General features: G+C 36.1%; 2 protein-coding genes and 1 long non-coding RNA gene across 4 annotated transcripts in view; 2 read left to right on the top strand and 1 right to left on the bottom strand.

Moving 5' to 3' along the window:
- Positions 1-3346: 3346 nt before the first annotated feature.
- PRDX3 (peroxiredoxin 3) lies at positions 3347-16089 on the top strand. Of its 2 annotated transcripts, none has more exons than XM_051981531.1 (7): positions 3347-3410; positions 9774-9903; positions 10546-10687; positions 11198-11333; positions 12328-12431; positions 13893-14058; positions 15187-16089. In XM_051981531.1, the coding sequence occupies exons 2-7, from the start codon at positions 9861-9863 to the stop codon at positions 15238-15240; spliced, it is 645 nt and encodes a 214-aa protein (XP_051837491.1). In that variant the 5' UTR covers positions 3347-3410; positions 9774-9860; the 3' UTR covers positions 15241-16089. The 2 variants fall into 2 exon arrangements, with proteins under 2 accessions (XP_051837491.1, XP_051837490.1); XM_051981530.1 differs by lacking the exon at positions 3347-3410 and adding an exon at positions 8250-8486.
- LOC127551638 (uncharacterized) lies at positions 15326-17646 on the bottom strand. Its single transcript, XR_007951140.1, has 2 exons — positions 16817-17646; positions 15326-16520 (listed from the first exon to the last, which is right to left on the bottom strand). It is a non-coding gene; the product is annotated as an uncharacterized LOC127551638 (long non-coding RNA).
- SFXN4 (sideroflexin 4) overlaps positions 16570-23239 on the top strand; it is a 21514-nt gene continuing 14844 nt past the window's right edge. Inside the window, exons 1-6 of the mRNA XM_051981528.1 lie at positions 16570-16843; positions 17934-17999; positions 19152-19223; positions 20729-20755; positions 20842-20896; positions 21406-21431. Of these exons, the coding sequence (XP_051837488.1) occupies positions 16805-16843; positions 17934-17999; positions 19152-19223; positions 20729-20755; positions 20842-20896; positions 21406-21431 (285 nt within the window). The 5' untranslated portion in view covers positions 16570-16804. The remainder of the gene's footprint in view (positions 16844-17933; positions 18000-19151; positions 19224-20728; positions 20756-20841; positions 20897-21405; positions 21432-23239) is intronic.

Raw genomic sequence — 23239 nt, 5'->3', positions numbered from 1 at the left:
GTGTGGAGGGAGAAGAAGGATGGGGAGAGATAGTAACACATTCAGTACCACCTATGAAATAGCCTATGACAAAATTACAAAAAGCATTGTTTAAAGCAAAAAATGAAAGACAGGATATATCTGATATATGCCCTGTGATTGAAGAGCTTGACTCTTCAGGTCATAAAAAGGAGAAGATACACTCCTTTTTATTTGGAAAAAATTAAGGATTTGAAAAAGGATTGCACTCTTTATGGGATTACATCATCTTATGTTAAGATGTTACTAGAAAATTTGGATTATGAAATCTTAACCCCTTGTGATTGGAAATCCATAGCAAGGATATGTTTAGAACGAGGACAAAACTTGTTGTGGTTTTCGGAGTATCATGAATTATGTAGGATTCAAGCCCAACAAAATAGACAAATCGGAGTTAATATACAAATCACCTTTGACCAACTAGCAGATGAAGGTCAGTATGCAGAGAATTCAGCACAGATTAATTACCCCATAGGAGTGTATGAACAAATTGCTACTTACTGCTGCAACAAAAGCTTGGGGTTCCCTCCCAGGGAAAGATTGGGGGAAGCCTTTACAAAAATAGAGCAAGGTCCCAATGAACCCTTTGCTGATTTTGAGGGACATTTGCAAACAGTTGTCACAAGAACCATTGGAGAAAATGCAGCTACAAGAATTATGATAAGACAACTGGCTAAGGATATTGCCAATGAGGTTTGCAAAAGAATTATATGGGGACTACACAAAGATGCTCCTTTAAAGGAGATCATAAGACACTGTGCCACAGTGGGCACAAATGTTTATTATACCAAGACTATGATTAACATGGAAGACAGGTTCCCTCTTGGCAAGAGATTTCTAGAGAGAATCATCAATGTTTTCAGTGTAGAAAAATAGGACATCTGAGAGCCCAATGTAGATATGGAGATAGAATGAGAAGACAGGGTGAGAGAAGACCTAAAACCCTATGTCTAAAATGCCACAAGGGCTTCCACTGGGCCTCAGAATGTATATTAATCCAGGGAAATGAGAAATGGGACCCAGTTTTCAGGGCCCCAGGTGGGGCATGATAGCAACCGAAGTTACACCCAGAAAAAATATTATATTTTAGAGAAGAATATTACAATTTGGTGCCTGAACAGTTTTACTCATGTAGTTCCTGCAGAGTTCCCTCTTTTTCTAAAGTATTCATTTTAAAAACTTAATCTGAAGGTTAAACTTTCTTCTCAATGGTGGCCAAACTCTACCCAACGTTATAAAGAATCTAATTTAAGATCAATTCCTGACCATTGTGTTGTACTCAGGTTTGGGTAAGAATAAATTCTCTGAATAGATTTCCAAGGCTGAGGATAATTTAGAAGTGAATAATATAATCCAAGTTTGTTAGAATAGATCTAGCCCTTCATTGTAATATTCATTCTCTATAATTATTTACCAATCAGACTTGATTGTCACAATCTAGAACACCTACTTTTCCAAGGGCATATAAAATGTGAGCTTACCATGATGATGGTCTTTGATATTCTGGAGCATCAGTGATCTCTTTTACTACTAAAATGCTAGCATTATTAATAAAAATAACTAATTACTCAGAAACTATGTCCCTCAAATTCTTTAATGTCACATATGAAACATCCAGTTTGAGATGTCCAAGAGGCAGTTTGGGTGAAGAGACAGGAACTCAAGAGAGATGTTAGGGCTGGATAAGTAGATCTGAGAATCATCTTCACCGAGGTGATAAATGAATCCATAGAAACTGATGAGATCATTAAGTAACACAATATGAAGAGAAGGCCCAAGAAAGAGTTTTAAGAGAATCTAATGATTAATCAGTATGACCTAGATAAAAATCTAGGCAAGGGACTGGTAAAGAAGTAATCAGACATGCTAAATGAAGTGAGCAAAATTAGGAGAATATTATATACAGTAGCAACAAGATTATGTGATGATTAGCGCCAATGAACCTGGCTCTTTTCAACAATGAGGTGATTCAGGCCAATTCCAATGGACTTGTAATGGAGAAAGGCATTTGCATTTGAAAAGAGGACTGTGGGGACTGAATGTGGATGGCAATATAATATTTTCTTCTTTTTTGTTATTTGCTTGATTTTTTCCTCTCATTTTTTCTCTTGTTTGATTTGATTTTTCTTGTTCAGCATGAATAAATGCAGAAATACGAATAGAAAAATTGCATATGTTTAACATATATTGGGTTGCTTGCTATCTGGGAGAAGTGGTGGGAGGAAGAGAGGGAGAAAGATTTGGAATATCGGGTTTTGCAAGGGTAGATGTTGAAAACTGTCTTTGCATGCATTATGAAAGTAAAAAGCTATGAAAAAGAAGGATGAAGAAGAAGAGGAAGGGAAGGAAAAAGAAAAAAAGAGAAGGGAAGGAAGAAGGAGGAGGAGGAGGAGGAAGAAAAAGAGGAGGAGGAAGGGGGAAGGAGAAGAAAGTGAAGAAGAAGAAGAAGGAGGAGGAGGAGGAGGAAGAGGAAAAGGAAGATGAAGAGGAGGAAGAGGAGGAGGAAAAGGAGGAAGAGAAAGAGGAGGAGGAAGAAGAAGATGAGGAGGAGAAGGAAGAGGAAGAGGAGGAGGAGAAAAAGAAGAAATCAGACAGATCAGAGGCAAATCAAAAGAGAACAGTATCATAAAAATATGCAGAAGAGAAAATATCCAGAGGAGAGTGATTGACAGGTCAAAAGCTGCAGGAAGGTCAAGAAGGATAATGATTGAAGGGGGAAAAAAACCTTTAAATTCGGCAATTACAAAAGTACTCCACATGAAAAGAACCAAATAGACAGTCTATTTAACTCAGGAAAAAAAAATGAGATAATTCAGCCATTTTTCTGCTCTTCTGGTAAACAGGGACAAGGTCAGTTCATCTTTTATTTATTTTGTGGAAACAACTTGTGTCATTGCTCTGAAGGCTGGAGGAAGTCAGATTTTTTTAAATCCTTTTCCATTTTGGAATGAGTTTTGATCTCTTTTTCAGTTACAAGGGAAAATGTTTGTCATTGCTGATTATATTTGGAAAGCTTGATGCTGATTGTTAGTGACCAATAATTCCATTAATTACCTTGTAAGATCAAGTAATTTAGGATAAGTCCAAGATTGTGTTCTATTTTTCAGAGAAGGATTTCTATTAGAAAAAAAAAGAGAGAGAGAGAGAAATGTTGAGAGCAAGTTCAATTTTATGGGTAAGCATTCAGTTTACAATTCTGAAAAGGCCATTGTGACCTGTCTAGAAAGATCTTTGTGAGGTTTCTTCTAGGGTTCTGAGCCTGAGATTCTATAGAAGTTCATTTTACTTTTTAAAAAGTGGCATAGATTAGTAGACAGAGCAACAAAGGACAACATTTTGGGTCTCTCTATCCTAATCTGGGATCAGAATACTGAGTCATTGTGTGATATTGGGTAAGTTATTTTCAGATCTGAATGGTAGAGGAATGCAACCTATACCACAATGAGTATTAACTGAAAAACTGGACACTTTATTTAGACTAAAGAAGGGAGGTGAGAGGGGTAGAAAAAAAGAGTATTATTCCATCTTCAAATGTTTGAAGGGCTTTCATGTAGAAGACTTGTTCACTTGTTCAATCTGTTTAGCCCCAAGTGGCAAAACTAGATCAATTGGTAGAAATTACAGGAGTTTATTTTGTTTCAAAAAAGGGGGAAACATCCCAACAAGTAGAATTGTCCACAAATAAAGGAGGCTGACTTAAGAAAATAATAAGTTCCAAGTCACTGGAAGTGTTCAAATGAGGTGACATAACCACTTGATAAAACTTTCCTTCAAGTACCATTTGAACTAGAAGGACTTTTTAAGGTCACTCTGAATTCCATGATTCCATGAATTAACAACAATCCTTGGCTGCAATGTTCTGTCCTTAATATGGATAATCAGTAAGAGTTCATTCTCATGTTACTGGGGCAAGAATGATGATTTTGGAATCAATTAGACTTCAAATGCTCATTTTGCTACTTAGGATGCTGACTTGGGTACATCACTTAAATTCACATGCTCTTACTTTCTTCATCTATAAAGGGAGGAATTGGCCCAAATGGCCATTAAGATCTCTCTTAGCTCTAAATTTATGGTCTCATGTTTTATTGGTAAAATTCAGCCTCAGGAGCTGACTGACCTATTTGGCCTCCTCACTTGGCTTAAAATTCATAATTTAATGCCTTGTTGAAGATGATAAAAATGCCTATACCAAGAACAACTAGTTTTTATTGACTGAGATTTATTGAAATTTTTTTTGAATCACAGAGTGTTCTAACTTTATTTATATTAAGGAGGAAAGTAAGAAATAGAGTAGATAAATAAAAGCAATCCATGTTTACGATAGAAGTGAAACCATAAATTAGACAGAAATCTCAAAAACACAAGGGACAGTTTTAAGAGGTGGAAGTTAACTTTTCCATCTGACAGAGAACAGTGCTAAACAAAAGCAAGTCAGCTGTTTTAGACTGTCTCCTCCCTTCCCATTCCCCTAAAAAACCCTGAAATCTACAACCATTTCAATAAAAGCCAAGATCAGATTACAATCATAGTTCATCTTCCTCACAAAGATAATCATAGGTATCTATCTTCTATCATATCCCTCTCCCCCTTAAAAATCTTTGAGAGCTTCCTATTGTCTACTGAGTAAAGTGCAAAATCCTTGCTTACTACAATAATCTTATCTATTACTACATCTTTCCCTCCATGTTATTTTCCTTCTTGAATTCTACGACTTCATAAATGATCTTTGAGGGGCAGCCAGATGTGGCAGTGGATTAAGTACTAACCCTGAAGTCAGGAGAACCTGAGTTCAAATCTGGTCTCAGACACTTAAAACATTTCCTATATGTGACCCTGGGTAAGTCACTTAATCCCAATTGCCTCAGGGAAAAAAAAGTTTTGATCGCTGAAAAATTCATCACCCAAATTCCAACTAGGAAGATCAATGTGCTTAGCATTTAGATAATTAGATTAATCCGTAGGCAAGAGACATAAGGTCTAGGTCTCTCCAGCATAGTAGTTAATAGACTTTGTGCCCTGGTATAGGAAATACAGGTATAATTTCCGCACTAAGATGATGAATTAGAGCAGGATTTCAATGAAGAAAAGGGGGATATATGGACTTATAAAGATACAGTATAGAATATGATGAGGGTGGAACAAAAGAGAGGTCTAAACAAGTGCTAATAAAAATTTGAGAAGGCACAGCTCCCCTCTATCCGGATAGATCAAGGAAGGGCACATGGAGAAGGTAGCACTTAAACTGAACCTTGAAGAAAGTGTAAGGTTTTGAGAGGCAGAGATTTAGAAGGATTTCTAGGTGACAGTTTATACTACTGTCCTACCATGTAGGGACATGGTACAAGAATAGGGCCAGAATGTCTTCAACAAGGAATAGATGAATAGACTATCAAAGATGATTCACAGGCCAGTGAAAAAGAAGACAGTGGGAAGGCTGGAATATCCCATTTCTTCCTCCAGAAATCCCTTAAGGCTTAGCTCCAAATTAATTTCCTCCTTGTTTCCTTTGAGGGGATCTAAGAAGTAGCTCAAAACTCTCATAAGTATACCCAAAGCCCCATTCCCATAGCATTTATATTATATCTATTTTTGCACAATCTTATATCCCCCAAGAGACTACAAAGGGCACCAGTAAAAAGCAACTAGCTTCTATAATAAACTGCTAACCAAGCTGATCAAACATTAATGCACTGAAGTGCCACTCCACATCTATTAGATTGGCAAAGTTGACAAAAAAGGAGAATAAGAAATGCTAGAGGTGCTACAGTAAAATTGGCACTATGACTGGAGCTATGAATTGGTCCTGCCATTTTGGAAAGCAATTTGGAACTAAGCCCCAAAAGTTATTAAACTACGTAAACCCTAGCAATAGCACAACTAAGTCTATATCCCAAAGGGATCAAACACAGAGAAAAAAGACTCTTAGAAAAAGAGAGGAAAAGGGAAGTGTTTGGAACAAAAAGACCTACCCAAATTGACTACTACAGAGATCAATCATAGAAAGCAGAATTATTTATTAGACTCTCCAGAAGCGGACCCCATTCTGGTCTGTGAGCCAAATTCACAATAGGAGAGAGCCACTCCCTTGAAAATGTTCACAGCTTTTATACATTTCAGACGAAGAACCTCCAAAATCCCACCTTCTATATGTTGTGATTGGTCACATAAGTCTGTATACCCCTACTTGGTCAGTGAAATGTAGTAGACAAGGTGATATACAGCTTCTTCAGCCACGATTATGGTTTTAATCCCTTCTTTGGACAATGAAATGTAGTCCAGGCCTCATCTAAAATCACATGACTCCAGAGAAGCCAAAACTGAGACCTACAGGCTTGATCTACTTTAGCTAACAGTCTCTGATCAATGTGTGCTTAATCTGTAAGTTCTTCACCTTTCCACACAGAAGGAAAGAGAATATATATATTTAGTGTATCTATGATGTGCTATGCACTGTGCTAAGCACAAATCTGTGAAGGATGTGCTATTATTATCCCTATTTTACAGTTGAAGCTAACAGAGATTTTGTGATTTGCTGTCACACAGCTAATTAGTGTATGAGGCTGGATTGAACTCAGGTCTTCTGATTCCAAGCTCAATACTCCATTCATCCAGCTGTCTCCATAAAATGTTCAAAATATGTTTTCTTTTAGAGATGGGGGGTAGGGAGGGGGGGAAGAAACTAGAAAACTGATGAGTATACATCAATTGGGGATTAAATAAACAAGTTATGATACATGAATGTTATGGAATACAACTGGTTTTATAAGATGTCATGAAAAAAATGGTTTCAGAGAAACCTGGCTAGATTTGTATGAATTGATACAGATTGAAGTAAGCAGAAAATTTATACAACTTTGAAAATAATTAACCCAATGGCCATCCTAGATACCATTGGACTCACAATTAAACATGTTACCTACCTCCTCACAGAGAAGTGGTAAACTAAAGTGTATATTGAAACATATACATACAGACACACACACACACACACACACACACACACATATGTATATATAAAGAGATAAGAAACAGAGCCAGAGGGAAGCACTAATTCAGGTATTTGTTGTGTTTGTATGTGTGTCTATATATGTATATATAAAGGGTTTTAATTTTCTTTTTCAGTAGAGGAGGAAAGTGGGAGGGGGAAAAGATGACTTATGTTTAAATGGAAAATAAAATATATATTTTTAAAAACCTTGGGGGAAAAAATAATAGTATTAAAATCAAATGAACTCTGTGCCAAATTACTGAAAATAAATGATTGCCAAAAAAGGAGAAATTACATATTGAAATTTTGTTGTTGTTTAAAAAAAAGATTGGTCATCCTAGTTTCTTATTCTTTGCAATCTCCACACATCAAAGATAAACCATATATATATAATATGCTTCATAATTATTTGTTGAATTAAATTTTGATACAAAGGCACGGCATATTGCAATTTAAGAATGGGACCTTTGACATCTATCTCAGAGAACTACTAAAGAAAATTGTGAAGATCTATGTCAATATTGACTATTGTTTTACTAATTATTATGTGGTCCTTAATTTTACTTCAGAGGAAACTGAAGCCCAGGATAGGGAAAGGACTTGCACAAGATCGTCATTTACAGCTGAGTGTGGCAACCAGGTGGAATTGGATAACACTTTTGTATTTATACTTTGTATCCCTGCAGGCCTTGCCAGTGAGCACTAAATACTTGCTTAAGGGACAGGCAGGCTTTATACTTTGTATCCCTATAGGCCTTGCCAGTGAGCACCAAATACTTGCTTACTGGACAGGAAGGCTTTGCAATCTCTTCAGTAGAAAAATCCATGCTGAAAGGCAATTTAATATAATTTAACTTGCCAAACATGTATTGATTACCTACTGCAGTTCAGGAAATAGAGAAAAAAGAGTGAGTCAGGCAGTGCGGTGGCCGGGCAGAACTGGAACAGGAAAGATAAGGGGAGCTGGAGGGGAACCTGAAGACTTAGGGGAGGAAAGGGAATTTAAGATAAGGAGAGGCCAGATGAAATGGGCAAAAAAAAGGCGGGAAACAAACTCTTCCTCCCCCTACACTCACCTCCCGGATAAGGTTCCCCCAATTACCTTCAACCTAGTCCCAAGATTCTGGGCCCGCCTCCAAACCCGGGCTCTCATTGCCCCCGCCCCCCCCCCCCTCCCGGCGGCTCGTCCCTGTCCTCGCTGGATGACACTTTATCAAGTGTCCTGCCCGTAGCCCACCCAGACCTGCATTTACTTGCAGACACTCAGTTTCTTTTCTATCCCTTGATCAACTAATTAGTTGTCTGGCCACGGCTGACCTACGCACGCCCCGTCCCCAATCCTGGACCACCCCTTGGCCCTGCCCCCGTCCCTAAGACCACGCCCCTGGCCCGCCTCCCCTAGATTTCCCCGCGAGTCGCAGGCCCTCCCCACGCTTGGAAGATGGCGGCTTCCTTGGGAAGGTTACTTCGGGCTTCGGTGAGTGGCTGGGGGCGAGCTAAAGCGGCGTTGTCTTGGGAGGGGGTCTCTTCGCCTAACCCGGCTTGGCCTCCTGCTTGCACGCTTCCTCCTGCGGCCCGGGGAAATGTCCGGCACCAGGGTCTGGGCTGCAGAACCGGGCTGAGCGGGCCACTGGCCGCACCACTAAGTAGAGCCCTCCTGCGCTGCCCACCAGCCTGCATGCTCGCGACCGAGACCGACCCTAGGCTAAGGCTTCGCCTCTCGTCTCCTTACAATTCCCTTTCCTTCCCTTCGTTCGTCCCCCGCCCCGCCATTAGTCGTTCCTTCTCTACTGCCAAAGACTTTCCTCTTTATTTCTCCAGCCTTCAAAATAATGCCCATTCCATCCACCCTATGCCACCTTATTCCTCCCCATGCCCAGATTACTACCACTACTCTCCATCGGTCCTTTCTATCTCCCATTCCGCCACCCAGCCTCAATCTTGGACCACCTCCGATCTCCTAGTCCAGTCTACCATCTCTTCCCTCCCCTTTGCATTTTCTCTCCTGAGATACAGTCTACAGTTGCTGCTATCTCTCTTTTCTCTCTTTTTGCTGCTAAGGATTCTTTTGCCCACATAAATTAACTTGACAAATATTCGATCTTCTCTCTCCTATTTGTAGAATTCAGTTCAAACACGAATTAGATGACTGGCACTGTGCTAAATGCTCGGGACACAAAATGATAATTTCTGTCCTCAAGGCAACTTTGGAAAGGCCTTCTTTCCTAATTAAAACTATTGTTTGTTTAGAAGTAGGCCTGTGTTTCGAATATAACACCTGGAAGACTGCCTAAGTAAATAATGTGGTTCAAACTGGAATGCTGGATTAGCTGGCACTGTCTCTTAATAAGAGGATTCCCCTTTTGTTAGTGGCAGACAGGTGGCATAGGGGCTAAAGTTCTGGACACGGAGTTCAAATCCAGCTTTTGACACTTAACTACTTGTGCCACCCTGCTTAAGTCACTTAGCTGATTTGTCTCAGTTTCCTCATCTGTAAAATGAGCTGGAGAAGGAAATGGCAAGGCACTCCAGTATCTTAGCCAAGAAAACTACAACTAGGGTCATGGAGAGTGGAATGTTACTGAACAGCAATAAAAAAAAACCCTTTTGTAACAAGTCCCTTTCCTCTCTTTCCTCTCCCTCCTCTTGTATGAAAGAAAGAATCAGGAAACCAAGAATAACGTTAAAAGAAAGAAGAGAATGGTTTTGTGTATGTGTGTATGTGTTAATTTTCATTGAGATAAAGCTATGTTTAATTTAACAGGTTGCTCGGCATGTGAACTCCTTTCCCCTGGGAATTTCAGGAGCCATTAAGCCTGTTGCTACTAGAAGCACATTCCCAGCCAACATAATGCCCATGAACGCTACCCAGTCAAAATTAGCCTTCAGCACCAGTAAGTCCTCCTCTCCATTATGCTCTGTTGTTAGAATAAAAGTAGAAAACAACTCATTTCTAGATGTCATTTTTCTTGAATGGATGCTACAGATTCTTGTAAAGAGGGCAGCAGAGCCTGTAATATTTTTTGGCTTAGCATTTTGTATTTATATTGTAAATGTGAATATCCATCGTTCAATATAAAATAGAAATTCATTTCATATTGTGTGCCATGGATTATCTTTGCTACAATCAAATTTCAAAAATAGAAAGCATTTTAAAATGGCTTTGAAAATGTGTATATATAATATAACTCAATCTACTTACCATGTTCAGGGAAAGGTTGGTAGGTTTAGTCTTTATTTAGGAAGTTCTTAAATTCGGACTTTACCACAAAAAGTCTTTTGGAAGCTTTGTCCAGTATATATTGTGTATACTATGAAAGGAAGAGTTGTCTTGACCTAAAATTTTTTATTAGCATTTGTATTAATTATTAATAATAATTCATTAATAATTTCCTTAAATAATAATTTAAATTAAAAAATGATTTCCTTAAGTACTGAGAGGTTGTGATTTTGGGGTTCACAGGCAGTATGTGTCAAAGGTGGGACTTGAATTTGGATCTTTAATAATAATTTTTATATACATATATATTTTTAAGGTTCTTCAACTTATGTGCCTGCTGTCACCCAGCATGCTCCGTATTTTAAGGGTACAGCTGTTGTCAATGGAGAATTCAAAGAAATAAGCCTTGATGACTTTAAAGGCAAATATTTGGTGCTTTTCTTCTATCCTCTTGATTTGTAAGTATTATTTCCATGATGTTTTTCCCTATTACAAGCTCTCATATTTTTCAAAGCGAGGAATGCCTCGAGTTTTTATCTTCAAAGTACTTGATTTCATTTTGAGTCTATTACTATTTAAAAGAGTAATAATACTTAGGAATGAGAAACATTCCATATAATTATGGTTTTAAAATTGTGTTTGTATATGCAAAAGTATCATTGTAAAACTGCCTATTTCAATTTAGTTCCAAATCTTAAATACTTCTTTTATTTATACAAAATATACCCTTGTAACATCTTCATTATTTCAAATGATCCATTGTTTCATTGATTTATTATTTCACAACTCCATAACCCTTTCATAAATAATGGTTGTGGATTGTTGTGGCCAATTAAATCACAAACTAGTAGAAAACATGTGGAGAAAAGGAGAAGTAGATTTGTGTCAGAGAACCTGTACTCAAATTCTGATTTAATGGAGATGCAGTATAAGATAGTCCTAATCACTGATTTTTTTTCCCTTTCTAGCACTTTTGTGTGTCCAACAGAAATTGTTGCTTTTAGTGACAAAGCTAACGAATTTCATGATGTGAACTGTGAACTAGTTGCTGTTTCAGTGGACTCTCATTTTAGCCATCTTGCCTGGATAAATACACCAAGAAAGGTAAAAAACTACTACCCAAATGGTCGTCAAAAGATTTAGATATATTGAAAGTAAAAGGGCCCAGGAGACCATTATAAGGATTATCATTATGATTTTTTTTAAACTTACTGCTAGAGAATATTAACTGTCTTAAAATGTGACTTGTTAAATTCTCAGGAATCTTTCATATTGTATGAAATGCTGCACAAACATTTAGAGCACTCTTATGTTAAGTTCAGAGGCTTTAATCAGCAAAAGAAAAAAAATACAGGAGAGCAGGATAAAAGTAAATTAAAGAAAAAACATTCCCTGTTTCTTTTCTCTTTTTTTCATAGGCACAAATACCCAAAGTAACTTCAGTATTGTAAAGCATTAAAGACTTTTCTATAAATTAAAAAAATATATCATCTTCCTCAGAATTTAGCAAGAACACCAAATTTCAGTTAAGCTACTAAATTTGAATTGTTGCTTTTTCTTACAGTTACTAATAATTGTAAGCTGCTACTCCATTATTCCTATTTTTATTTTCTGCTACATAATATGTCTTCCATTAAAGGAGAATATAAAGATTTGGGGAAATGCTATATAATCATTTCATCTCTGCAATAATACTTTAATTTTAAAGTTTTAAATTGTTTCCTACTGTCTTAAATAAGGCATTATGATCTTTGTAATTTGGTATTTTCTTATTAAATTCAAAGAGATAAATTCATCATTATCTTTTTAAGTCATGTATTTTCCAAGGTCACATAGTTTTGCTCAAGCCTAATAAATCACAGTAGTACCCAATAATATTTTGACAAGAAAGTTTATACATAGAGACAAACTAGAAAGAATTTCTTTATATAAACATTAGTTAACAATTGGTATCTAAAAGGAGGGAGAGGGCTTACTATGTGTTTGGAATTTCCCTTAAAGTAGTCAATGTATTTGTTTATAATCTATAAATTTTATATTCTAACATCAAGAATATTGATTGTTATATAGTAATACTAATTTTTTTTTTTAATTTTAGAGTGGTGGTTTAGGTCACATGAATATTGCGCTCCTATCAGATTTAAATAAACAAATTTCCCGAGACTATGGCGTTCTACTTGAAGGACCTGGCCTTGCATTAAGGTAATCTGCCTAAAAAAAAAGATAGTGTCATAACTACAAAAAAAAAAAAAAAAAGGTAATCTGCCTGTTACTTGGTAACCTTAATTTGCCTGTACAACTCAATACCACAGTAATTCTTACAATATAAAATTTAATAAAGCCTTTAAAAATATTATTATTGCTAATAATAATAATAGCTAGCTTTAATATAATGCTTTACGATTTAAGAAGCACTTTACAAATTTTACCTGATTTTGTCCTCACAATAACCCTGGGAGATAATCTTTCAAAAATTATTTTATTTAAGTGTTAAATACTAGGGAGCATAAAAAGATCAGTTGGTTTATTTAGTAGCAAAAGATAGGAACTAATAGGTAGTATATGAGGTGTAGAATATGATAAATGCTACAAAGGAGTGTTATAGAGATTTAAAGGCATTCTCCTTGTCTAGCCAGATGTTAGTTGTATCAAGAAAGTTTGTGAAGGAGGTAGCCATCATGGTAGGTCTTTAACCTGTAGGATTATTATGGGGATTATAATAATGTTTGTGAAAAGTACTTGGAAAATTCTAAAATACTAGACAAGTGTAAAGTAATGGTGTTAAACTATATTAATAGCTTATTTACAATAATTTACAATTTACCATAAAAATGACAGCTGTTATTTATAATGCCCTTCACAAAGATTTCTCATTTAATCCTCACAACAACCCTGGAAGGTTAGTGCTACTACTTTCCCCATTTTAACAATTGAGGAAATAGGCTGAGAGAGGTTAAGTGATTTACCCACTTACACAGCTAGTAAATGTCTGAGGGAGAATTGGAACTCAGTCTTCCTGATTCCAAATCAAACATTCTGTTCACAGGCAGCATGTCTCTCATCAGGAAAATTCTTTGTAATAATCTTGTGAGGTAGATTGTGCAAATAATATTTTCCTTTTGCAGATAAGGAAACTGAAATTCCAATAGAGAAAAAGTGTTCTTGAGGGCAGAGACTTCATTTTGTTTGTATTTTCACTCACTCTGCATTGGTAGGCAATTAATAAATTTGGATTGAATTGAATATATGAAAAATGACATGTCAAAGAACTAAAAATTGCTAATTCCAATCCAAGTGTTTAAATAACTCCAGTGTTCTTAACACTATGCCGTACTTCCTTGTAGTCTGTGAATTCTCTTTAGTTCTCTCTCCATTTTACTGACTGAGCTATTTATTAAATAAAGGTATTTCCTAAAATTATTCTATGGTCTTCTCTTCTTTTGTAATTTCATCCACTACCCTAGTTTTTACTCTTGTCTCCCAACTTCTTTTCTGTAGCCATCAATTCTAATTTCCTACTAGAAGCATATCCTGTATATTAGCCATAAAACAAATATTTATTAATTGATTGAGAACTTCAGGCATCAGAAAAGTTAGGAAAAATTTATTTCTGAGAGAAATTCTTCTCTGCTCAAATACTCATAAGTAATTCTTTCAATGCAGAGGTCTCTTCATAATTGACCCTAATGGAGTGATCAAGCATATGAGTATGAATGATCTCCCTGTGGGCCGAAGTGTGGAAGAAACTCTTCGTTTGGTGAAGGCATTCCAGTTTGTGGAATTGCATGGAGAGGTGTGTCCAGCAAATTGGACACCAGATTCACCTACGGTATGTTCAGTTTTAAAATTCATTTTGGCATTCAGAAATCTGTCAAGAATAGAATTCATTGATCGTTTTGCTGCCAGGAGCCTTGGCCTGAAAAATCTATAAGGGCAAGAAAAGTGGGGCTAGAGAACAAACACTCAGAATGGAAATTAAGATTGTATATAAATGACTGAACTTGATCATGTTGTAAAATCAGGGAAGCAGGCAAGATTCCCTACTATAGTCTTGAAAAAATTGATGTATTTTTTTTAATGGTAAGCTATTATTTTTCTTTTATTTCTTTTTAAGCTTTTTTTAATCTTTCAAATAATTTTTTAAAATTAAATCTGCCCTTCCCACTTACCTCCTCACCCCCAACTCTCATTAAGCCTATTTCAGAAATCCATAGTCTGATAAAACAAATTCCGGAAGTAGCCATGTGCAAGAATTTATGTATTTCTCTACATTTTAAGTTCCTCACTTCTCTCAGGAAGTGAGGAATATTTCATCTTCATTCTTTTGAATTCATGGTTTATCATTGCATTAGTCAAAGCAACTCTATGAAATTCTTTTTCCCTTATAAAGTTATATCATTGTATGCATGTATTGTTCTCATTTCTTTCTCCATTAGTTCATAAAAGTTTTTCCAGGTTCTTCTAAAATTATCCAGGTCATCCTTTTTAATGGCACAGTAATAGCACAATTTCTTTATCCTTTCCACAGGAAAACTGGTCCTCAGTTTCCAATTTTTAATAATCATTAAAAGAATTGATATAAATATTAGATGATTGTTCTTTTACATATAGTGCCTTTTCTTCTTTCTTAGTTTTTTTTTGGGGGGAGGAGGAGGATCTAATAATGGTATAGGGGAGTCATGATTTAATAACTTTTTAAACATGATTCCAAACTGGTTGAACCAATTCACAGCCCACCATCAGTACACATGTGTACTTTCCCCCCAAGTCCTCCAGCATTTGTCAGTTTCCGTTTTTGTGTGTATTTCTACTAAATATTAGGTATAACTTAGAAGTTCTATTTTTTCTTTCTTTTTTTGGATCACTTTCTAAAGATTTGAAATTAGAAACTGAATCTTTGAGAACATAAGATTCTCAATAAATCCTAATTGTATAACTAAAATTTGTGTATTTTCAGATCAAGCCATCTCCGAAAGCTTCCAAAGAGTACTTTGAGAAAGTGAATAAATAAATGATACCATATATTGAAGATCTGCGTGACTTTTTAAATTATGAAGAAACCCAAGTTGGAATCTACAATAACATGCAGAAAAAAACTGCATATAGAAGTATAAAATATATATAAAATATGCTTATATCTGTGAATATCACACCAAAATGTTCAGTTTTTATAAAATTGCCCCCCAAATCATTTAACTTTAATAGTTGTTGCAAGTTCAAAGGATCCTTTAGTACTTAATCCTTGCTTTTCCCATAGTTCTCCTTTAGAAATTGCACTATATATTTGACATCTTCATTGGAAGCTAGAGATTTCAAGTTAAAGAAATTGTTCATTGCCTCTCTGCGCATAAAAACAGATGTGGAAACATTTAATCGGCATTCTTTCAGGTGTTTGAATTATAGGTAAACAGGTATAGCTGCTTTTCCTTAGTATCCCTTTGCAGATTAAAAAAAAAAACTAAATCAAGGTCTTTTTTCTCCATAAAACGAATGTTTTGAAATTATAACTTCAGAGGTTTAATTTGACTCATGGCAAATGAGTATAATCGAAGTATACATTATATTTGCTTTTTTTTTTTTTTTTTTTTTAAATCTAGCACTTACAGTGGTAAATTAAAGAAGCTAATCATGGTGGGCAGACCAGAGATTTAAATTATGGGGTTCATTTTACCATTATTTGAAGTTTGAGTAAATTTTATGTCTACACATTTCAAAACACTATTTAATATGATTCTAAAAGACCTGTTGAATCCCAGAGTTGCATATAATGAAACTTTGGAAATTATTGAACATTTATTTTTCTAACTGGTGAATAACTCAGTGCACGTTCTGTAATCTAGAATAAAGAAATTTTAAAGTATCTTGACATTGTTGTAGCATTTTACTGTCTGGGAAAGGAAGAAGTGGGAGGGAGCGGTGCAGGAGTCGAGTGGAGAGGAGAGTCGGGGCTTAAATAAAACCTTTGAACAGCCACGAGAGGCGGAAGCACTTATAGGAAGGTGCTAACCCGTTCCCTTGAAATTTCCCATGCTGGCTGTGGGAGCGGGAAGGAGCCCAACGTCCCTCTTGCTCACACACCGATATCCAAAGGGTGGAACTGGGCTGACTCTTGGAGGTACGAGGTCTTTAAACAGGCTGGACAACCACTCTTTGCATAGTTTAGAAGGATGGACCAGGTAGTCTCTCAAACCTGTGAATTTGGGCAGCTTAGGGTACAGTAGCAACGATCAGGAGCGGGAAGTAGTGCACGTAGAAAACCACGTGGATATTGCCAGGGTTTCAGAATTTGCCCTAAAACGTAAAGATTGCAAGTCATTCCTTCCGGTTGCTCTGCCCAAACTGGAACTGCAGCTAAAGAGCCGACTGGGAAACTCGTGGAGGACTGGGCAGCTATCTGGGGCACACCTTCCCCGCCGCTGCCGCCGTCCCCCACCCCCTAGAGATGGGGGTGGAGCATGAGGAAAGGGAAGGGGCCGGGCTTCATGGGGGCTGCCCTCCCTCTCTCTTTCTCCTAGCCTTGTCTTCCGGCGCCGACTGTCCAGCTATAGTTATCTACCTATCAGGAGAGGAAGCTCATGGAGCCCAACCTGCATTTCTGGATCCGAGAAAACCAAGTACGGACGGAGCAGATGCCGAGCCGGGGCAGGGTGGGAACTGCACGAGAAATAGTGGTGCATGCAGAGAAGCCGTCACCTCCTCGGCACCTATTCAGTTTGCATCTGAGAGGTCCTATTAGGGGCCAGCCTCAAGGTCACCACCGCAGGGTCCCATGTTTGCCTGAGACCAACACCAGCACAATAACGAGTTTGTGGGGACCAAGGAGAGATTACCTCATCCCCTGAGGGCGCAAGACTGGCCAAGGCCTGGGCCAACCCATTTGGACAAAGGACCAGTAAATGAGCCCCTCTCCCAAAATGGTCCAATGGAAAGAGTACATGATTTGTAGAGAGATATTCTGGATCTGATCCTTGGTTTTGTCATTTATTAGCTTTGTGCAAGTGAGTCTTTTGTCCGGAACTCAGTTTTCCTCTTCTGTAAAATGTGGAAATTGGACTAGATGACTTTAAAATTCACAATTTCCAGTTCAGAATCTGTGACGTTTATGCCTGTCCCAGTCTCAGCTGGGCACACCATCACTCTTTTCTTGTAAATACTACTTGGGACGTTACAGGATTTCCTCTTTGTCCATTTAGCATCTACTCCTATATGCCATTTTTTGTGAAGTAAAAATTATCTCAGAGATAGGAAAAAAGTTTCTTATTTGCTTCCAGACTTCCAGGGGGATCGGTGAGGCTCTCTTGGACCTTGGTCATGCCGTCCATTCTTAGTCCAGGCACTTCAGTGTGGACGTTTGACAGGAATCAAGAGATATCTCCATCTGCTCACTTTGTAATGTCATTAATGCCATCTGTGCAACTAGGTAATGTAGTGGACAGAACTCTGGGCTTAGAATCAGAACCACTAGAGTTAAAATCCAGCCTCAGACACTTAGTAGCTTTATGACCCAGGACAAGTCACTTAACTTCTTTGCCTCAGTTTTTTCACTTGTAAAATGGGGATAATAGTAGCAACTGCCTCCCAGGATTATTGTGAGGATCAAATGAGCCAATATTTGTAAAGCACTTGGCTCTTAGTAGGCCTTATGTAAGTGTTGGCTGTTATTATTAACATACTCTTGTGATTAATTTTTTTGTTTGTTTTTAGACTTTTGTCCAAAGATTTCTTCACTGCCTTGACATACTAGACCCAATAAATGCACTGCTCTCTCATGTAAGTATTTTCTTGATTCAAAGTTATACCTTGATATTGGGACTTAATAACAATTTTGCTTTACTCTCAAGCCTAGTTCAAACCACAAGACATATTTGTGTCTAATTTTTAAAAGACTTTTGCTGTACTTTAATTTCTTTTAGCATTACTTGCCAGACTAAGAGGCTATTTAGATTGTTAAGTTTTTTAAAGAAGGAATTAAAAAACTGTTCTGTTTTATCCATTGGGGAGGGAAAAGAGGGAAATTGAATGCATATATACCCTGCACCAAACCAAATGAGGGGGGTGGGGGGAGAGAGAGAAGGCAGTTGGGTTTAAGTGATTTGCCCAGGGTCACATGGCTAGAAAGTATTACTTCAGATCAAAATAATGATCTAAAACATTTCCACAGGAACTATGATGAATCCAAAGTGGAGATTCAAACATATTTTTTTTTAATTTATTTTTCTTAGGGGTTTTGTGCAAGTGTTTTCTTTTGAAGCATGGCTGATATAGAACTATTTTTGCATGACTTCACTTGTATAATTCATACTTTCTTGACTTTTCAAAGGATGAGAAAGAGGCAGGAGAAATGAAAAGCAATTAAACTCATATTTTTAGATATGAATGTTTTAAAAGTTTATATGCAATTGGGAAATATTTAACAAAATAAAATATATTACAAAAATGTAACTGGGAAATATTTATTAAAATGAGAATATATTTTAAAAAATTTAAATGGTAGCTGTGTAGATGATGGAGAGGAGAGGAAAATGACTTGTCCTAGAGGCCAATTGGAGTCTATTGCAATAGTTTAGGTGAGAGTTGCTCAGATTTTTGATCAAGTGCCTGGAGGGAAGGAACTAGATTCAAGTAATATAATGGGAATAGAATCAGTATATTGGGAAGAAGGAAGAATTGAAGAGAATTCTGAGGTTGAGGAGCTAATAACACATAATTGCCTTCAAAGAGATATAGGAAAATCAGGAAAGGGGGTGAGTCTGGGGGAAAGATAATAAAGTTGTATCTTGGACATAATAAATTTGAACTGCCTGGAATAGCTAGGTGAACCTTAAGTACTTTTCCAGTTTTAACTATCTGTGATCCTATGATGTTTGAAAAATATGGAATATAATGGACATAATTGTTTGATATTATTATTTCTTAAATTAGAAAACAATAAAAACTGCAAGAGAACTATTAAAGAGTGAACAGGCACCTAAAGATCACACAGAAGACCAAAAGGTATGTAGTCGCCTATATGTCAAAACTTGAATCATGGCAGCAACCACGGACATCTCTCCTGAGCACTATCTTTGGTTGAGGTTTGTTCTATAGACAGTGATGAAGATATTATTTTTTAACATCTTATTTATTAAAATATTTCAGTTTTAAAACTAAATAAAACTTCTCTCCTACTATAGGTGGTTAGCACTTACCTATGGACTTGTGGAATAGGATTTGCAATTGCCATTGCTCTTTTTTGTGGTGACCTCTTATAAATAGAGCTCTTTCTTTAAGTCAAAGGCAAATTTAATTGAAAGTACAGGCAATCCTTAAAGTTTAAAAATATTTTGATTCCTGAAAAATGTAAACTGAAGTCAAATCTGATTTCTTCAAATACACATATACATATAGATAGATAGAGTTATAACTATCTAAAAACCTGATGTTTGCCTTTTAATAGAAATATATAAAATTTATTGGGCACATATAATTTACAAGATATTGATCATTTTTAAAACCAGCTACAAATACTGTTACTGACCATGATACAAGAGAATGTTAACTAAAATTAGATTACTGGAGCTTTGTCCTGAGCCTGAAAACATAAATGGTGTTAACAATATTTATACTCTCTTAGCACTATTGAAATAATTGAGCTTGGAAACCACTTGACAAACTAAAACAAACTAAAATAATGAACTAGCAGATAGAAACATTCCCATTTATCCCCAGCACCACCACCACCACCACTAATAAACCCCAGGCTAGAAGTAGATAGATTTCTCTCCCCTTCTCCTAGGTCAGTGTTTCAGGATTTATTCCCCCCAACCAAAAAACACACAGTTAAATTTGAGAGTATATGTTGTGGAGCTTGACCTATGTTAAACCTGGTATTTATAGCTAACTATCCTGTGGCAGCAATGAGTAGTATAGAGTAGAGAAATATGAGGAAGAAAACTGAGGCAGGGAAACCTATAAAGAGGCCACTGTAATGGTCTATATATGGGCTATCGTGAACTATTGTGGTAGTGGTGCAAATTATAGCTACACAACTTTTATATTGACTGGTTAATGCCAAAAGGATTTCTTCTAGTTGTTTGAGGAATTAAAAACAAACTATTTGGATAAAAAGCTATTATTTAAAAAAAAAATGCAGTCAAGATAAAAAAAAAAGAAGAAGAAGAAGAATTCTTTGCTAGTAAGTGACTTTACAATTCCCCCCTTACCAGCTGAATCTGGACTGGACTTAGGAATTATTTAGCTGTAGCTCTTCCTTTTCTCCATGGAAAGAATGATTTATTACATTCTGATCTTGTTCTTTCACTTAAGCTATGCTTTTGCCTTTGATTTTAACTCCTTTTACTAACAGAAAAAAAAATATCCCTACTTATCTCTGAAGGGGCAAACTTTTTTTGCAGTCACTTTTTTAAGCTTAGAGCAAAAATGTGAAGAGAAAAGACTAGAAAGAGATTACAAATCTGTCTTTAAAAAGATAAAACTAATTTTCTTTTCTCATTGATTAGATACAAAAAGCCTGGAAACAGAGCCTGGTAAGTTTAAGAAAAGTTTTATTGGCTTAAATCTTTGTAATTATTATAATTACTTTCAGAAAAAAAAATTGTTTGTTCTCTTAAAGGCAACAGTGAATCCTGATACTGAGCGTGTGATTCCTATGCTATTTAGGCCTGCAGGTGAGTTAATTAGTGTTCCTCAGCAGGTGTTAAGAAGTCTTCTTGCAAGCACTGAATTCTATGAAAAACTAAAAACAAAAAAAATTTGGCCCATCTAATTTTTGTTTCCTTCTTATGAAGAATTTATGAGGAAGGGACCAGTAATCATGTGAATAGTTGGGGGACCTAGGGATATTTGGAATACAGAAAAGAGCAGTGTGTGTGTGTGTGTGTGTGTGTGTGTGTGTGTGTGTGTGCTAAAATGCTCAGTGAAAACCTTGGTGTGTGTACTAAAATGTTCAATGAAAATCTTAGTTTTGATTTTCTTTGGTTTTACTGCATTAATGTAATTAAGATTCAATAATAATGTAATAATGACAATATAGGCATTATAATATATTAACATAATGCCATGTATTAATAAGAACAAACACTGAATATTTTTGTATGCCTATATAACTTACTGGGAATAATCTGAATGATCTTAGGCCTTTGTCTAAAACACTAATGATCCTTTTTTTCTTCATTAGCTTTTTTGCCTATTACTGGACCTCTGGTAAGTAGCCAAAGATAGACAACTTAAAGATATTATCATTGTGCATGATTTTAAAATTATTTTAATAGTATTTTATTTTTTTCTAAATACATGCAAATATAATTTTTTAAATTCATCTCTGCAAAATCTTGTATTTCAAATTTTTCTCCCTCTCTTCCCTCTATCTCCCAGATAGCAAACCATCCAACATAGGTTAAATTTGTGCAATTCTTCTAAACATATCTTAATTTATCATGTTGCACAAGAAAAATCATATCAAAAGGTAAAAAAAAAAAAAAAAAAGATAAAGAATAAAAACCCAAGCAAACAAACAACAACAACAAAAAGGTGGAAATACTATTCTTTTATCCACATTCAGTTTCCATAGTTCTCTCTCCAGGATATGGATGGCACTTTACATCTCAGATCTATTGGAATTAACCTTGAATCACTTCATTGTTGAAAAGAGCCAAATCCACCACAACTGATCAATACAGAATCTTCTTGTTGTTATGTACAGTGTTCTCTTGGTTCTATTAACTTAACTACTTAGCATCAGTTCTTGTAAGTCTTGGCAGGTTTTTCTGAAATCAGCCTGTTCATAATTTCTTTTCTTTTTCTTTTTAATTTTTATTTACAAAGCATATGCATGGTTAATTTTTCCAACATTAACCCTTACAAAAATTGACCCTTGCAAATTTTCCTCTCCTCCTCCTCACCCCCTGCCCTTGCTGGCAGGTAGTCTAATACATGTTAAATATGTTGAAATATATGTTAGATCCAATATATGTATACATATTTATACAGTAATCTTGTTGCACAAGAAAAATCAGATCAAGAAGGAAGGAAAAGAAAAACTGAGATAGAAAACAAAATGCAAGCAAATAACAATAGAGAGAATAAGAATGTTATATTGTGTTCCACACTCTGTTCCATGGTTCTCTCTCTAGATGTAGATGGCTCTCTTCATCGCTGCACAAATGAAATTGGTTTGAATCATCTCAGTATTGAAGAGCTCATAATTTCTTATAGAACAATAATATTCCATAACATTCATATACCATAACTTATTCAACCATTCCCCAATTGATGGGCATCCACTCAATTTCCAGTTCCTTGCCATTATAAAAAGGACTGCTACAAAAATTTTTGCATATGTGAATCCTGACTTCACCTATGGAATTGATATCTTATTGCTTATCTTTTCAAGGTCTGGGGCAGAGCAAGAGGGAGAGACAGAATCTAGAATTCAAAATCTATAAAGTAAATTTTTAAAAAATGCATATAGAAAATAATTATTAGTTATCTAAAGTTAGTATAATGGAAAAGAAGCTTAGCTTGGGACTGAAGACCTGAGGTTAAGGACCTGACTCTGCTATTCTCTCTGTGTTCTTGTATAAGTTACCATCTCTCTGGAACCACAATTTCCTCACGTGGAAAGTTCCTTCCAACTCTATATGATATTGGTAGTTATCTTTTATATTTATATAATAAACACTATGCTTAGCACAGCGCCTGGCACATGGTAGGTACATAATAACTGTTTATTGATTATTAAATAACATTTCTTCAACTACATTTAAATATCTTGAGGGTAGAGCCAGTCTTGTTCATTTTATCTCTTACAATGCCTAGCATATTGGCTTGCCATAGGAGATGCTTAATAAATATAATTTGTTGGTTAGTGTTTCACTCCATCTTACTTATGTTGGTCTGTCGTCCTAGTACTCTTCTGAATCTACTTAGCCACATCAAACTGTAGATTGATCATAGAACTTAGGCTAAAGGTAGAATGTAACCTCTTCGAGAGCAGGGACTATTTTGGTTTT

The sequence above is a fragment of the Antechinus flavipes genome, chromosome 2, assembly GCF_016432865.1.
Source record: "Antechinus flavipes isolate AdamAnt ecotype Samford, QLD, Australia chromosome 2, AdamAnt_v2, whole genome shotgun sequence".
Classification (NCBI taxonomy): Eukaryota; Metazoa; Chordata; class Mammalia; order Dasyuromorphia; family Dasyuridae; genus Antechinus; species Antechinus flavipes.
This window is presented reverse-complemented; position numbering and strand designations above follow the sequence as displayed.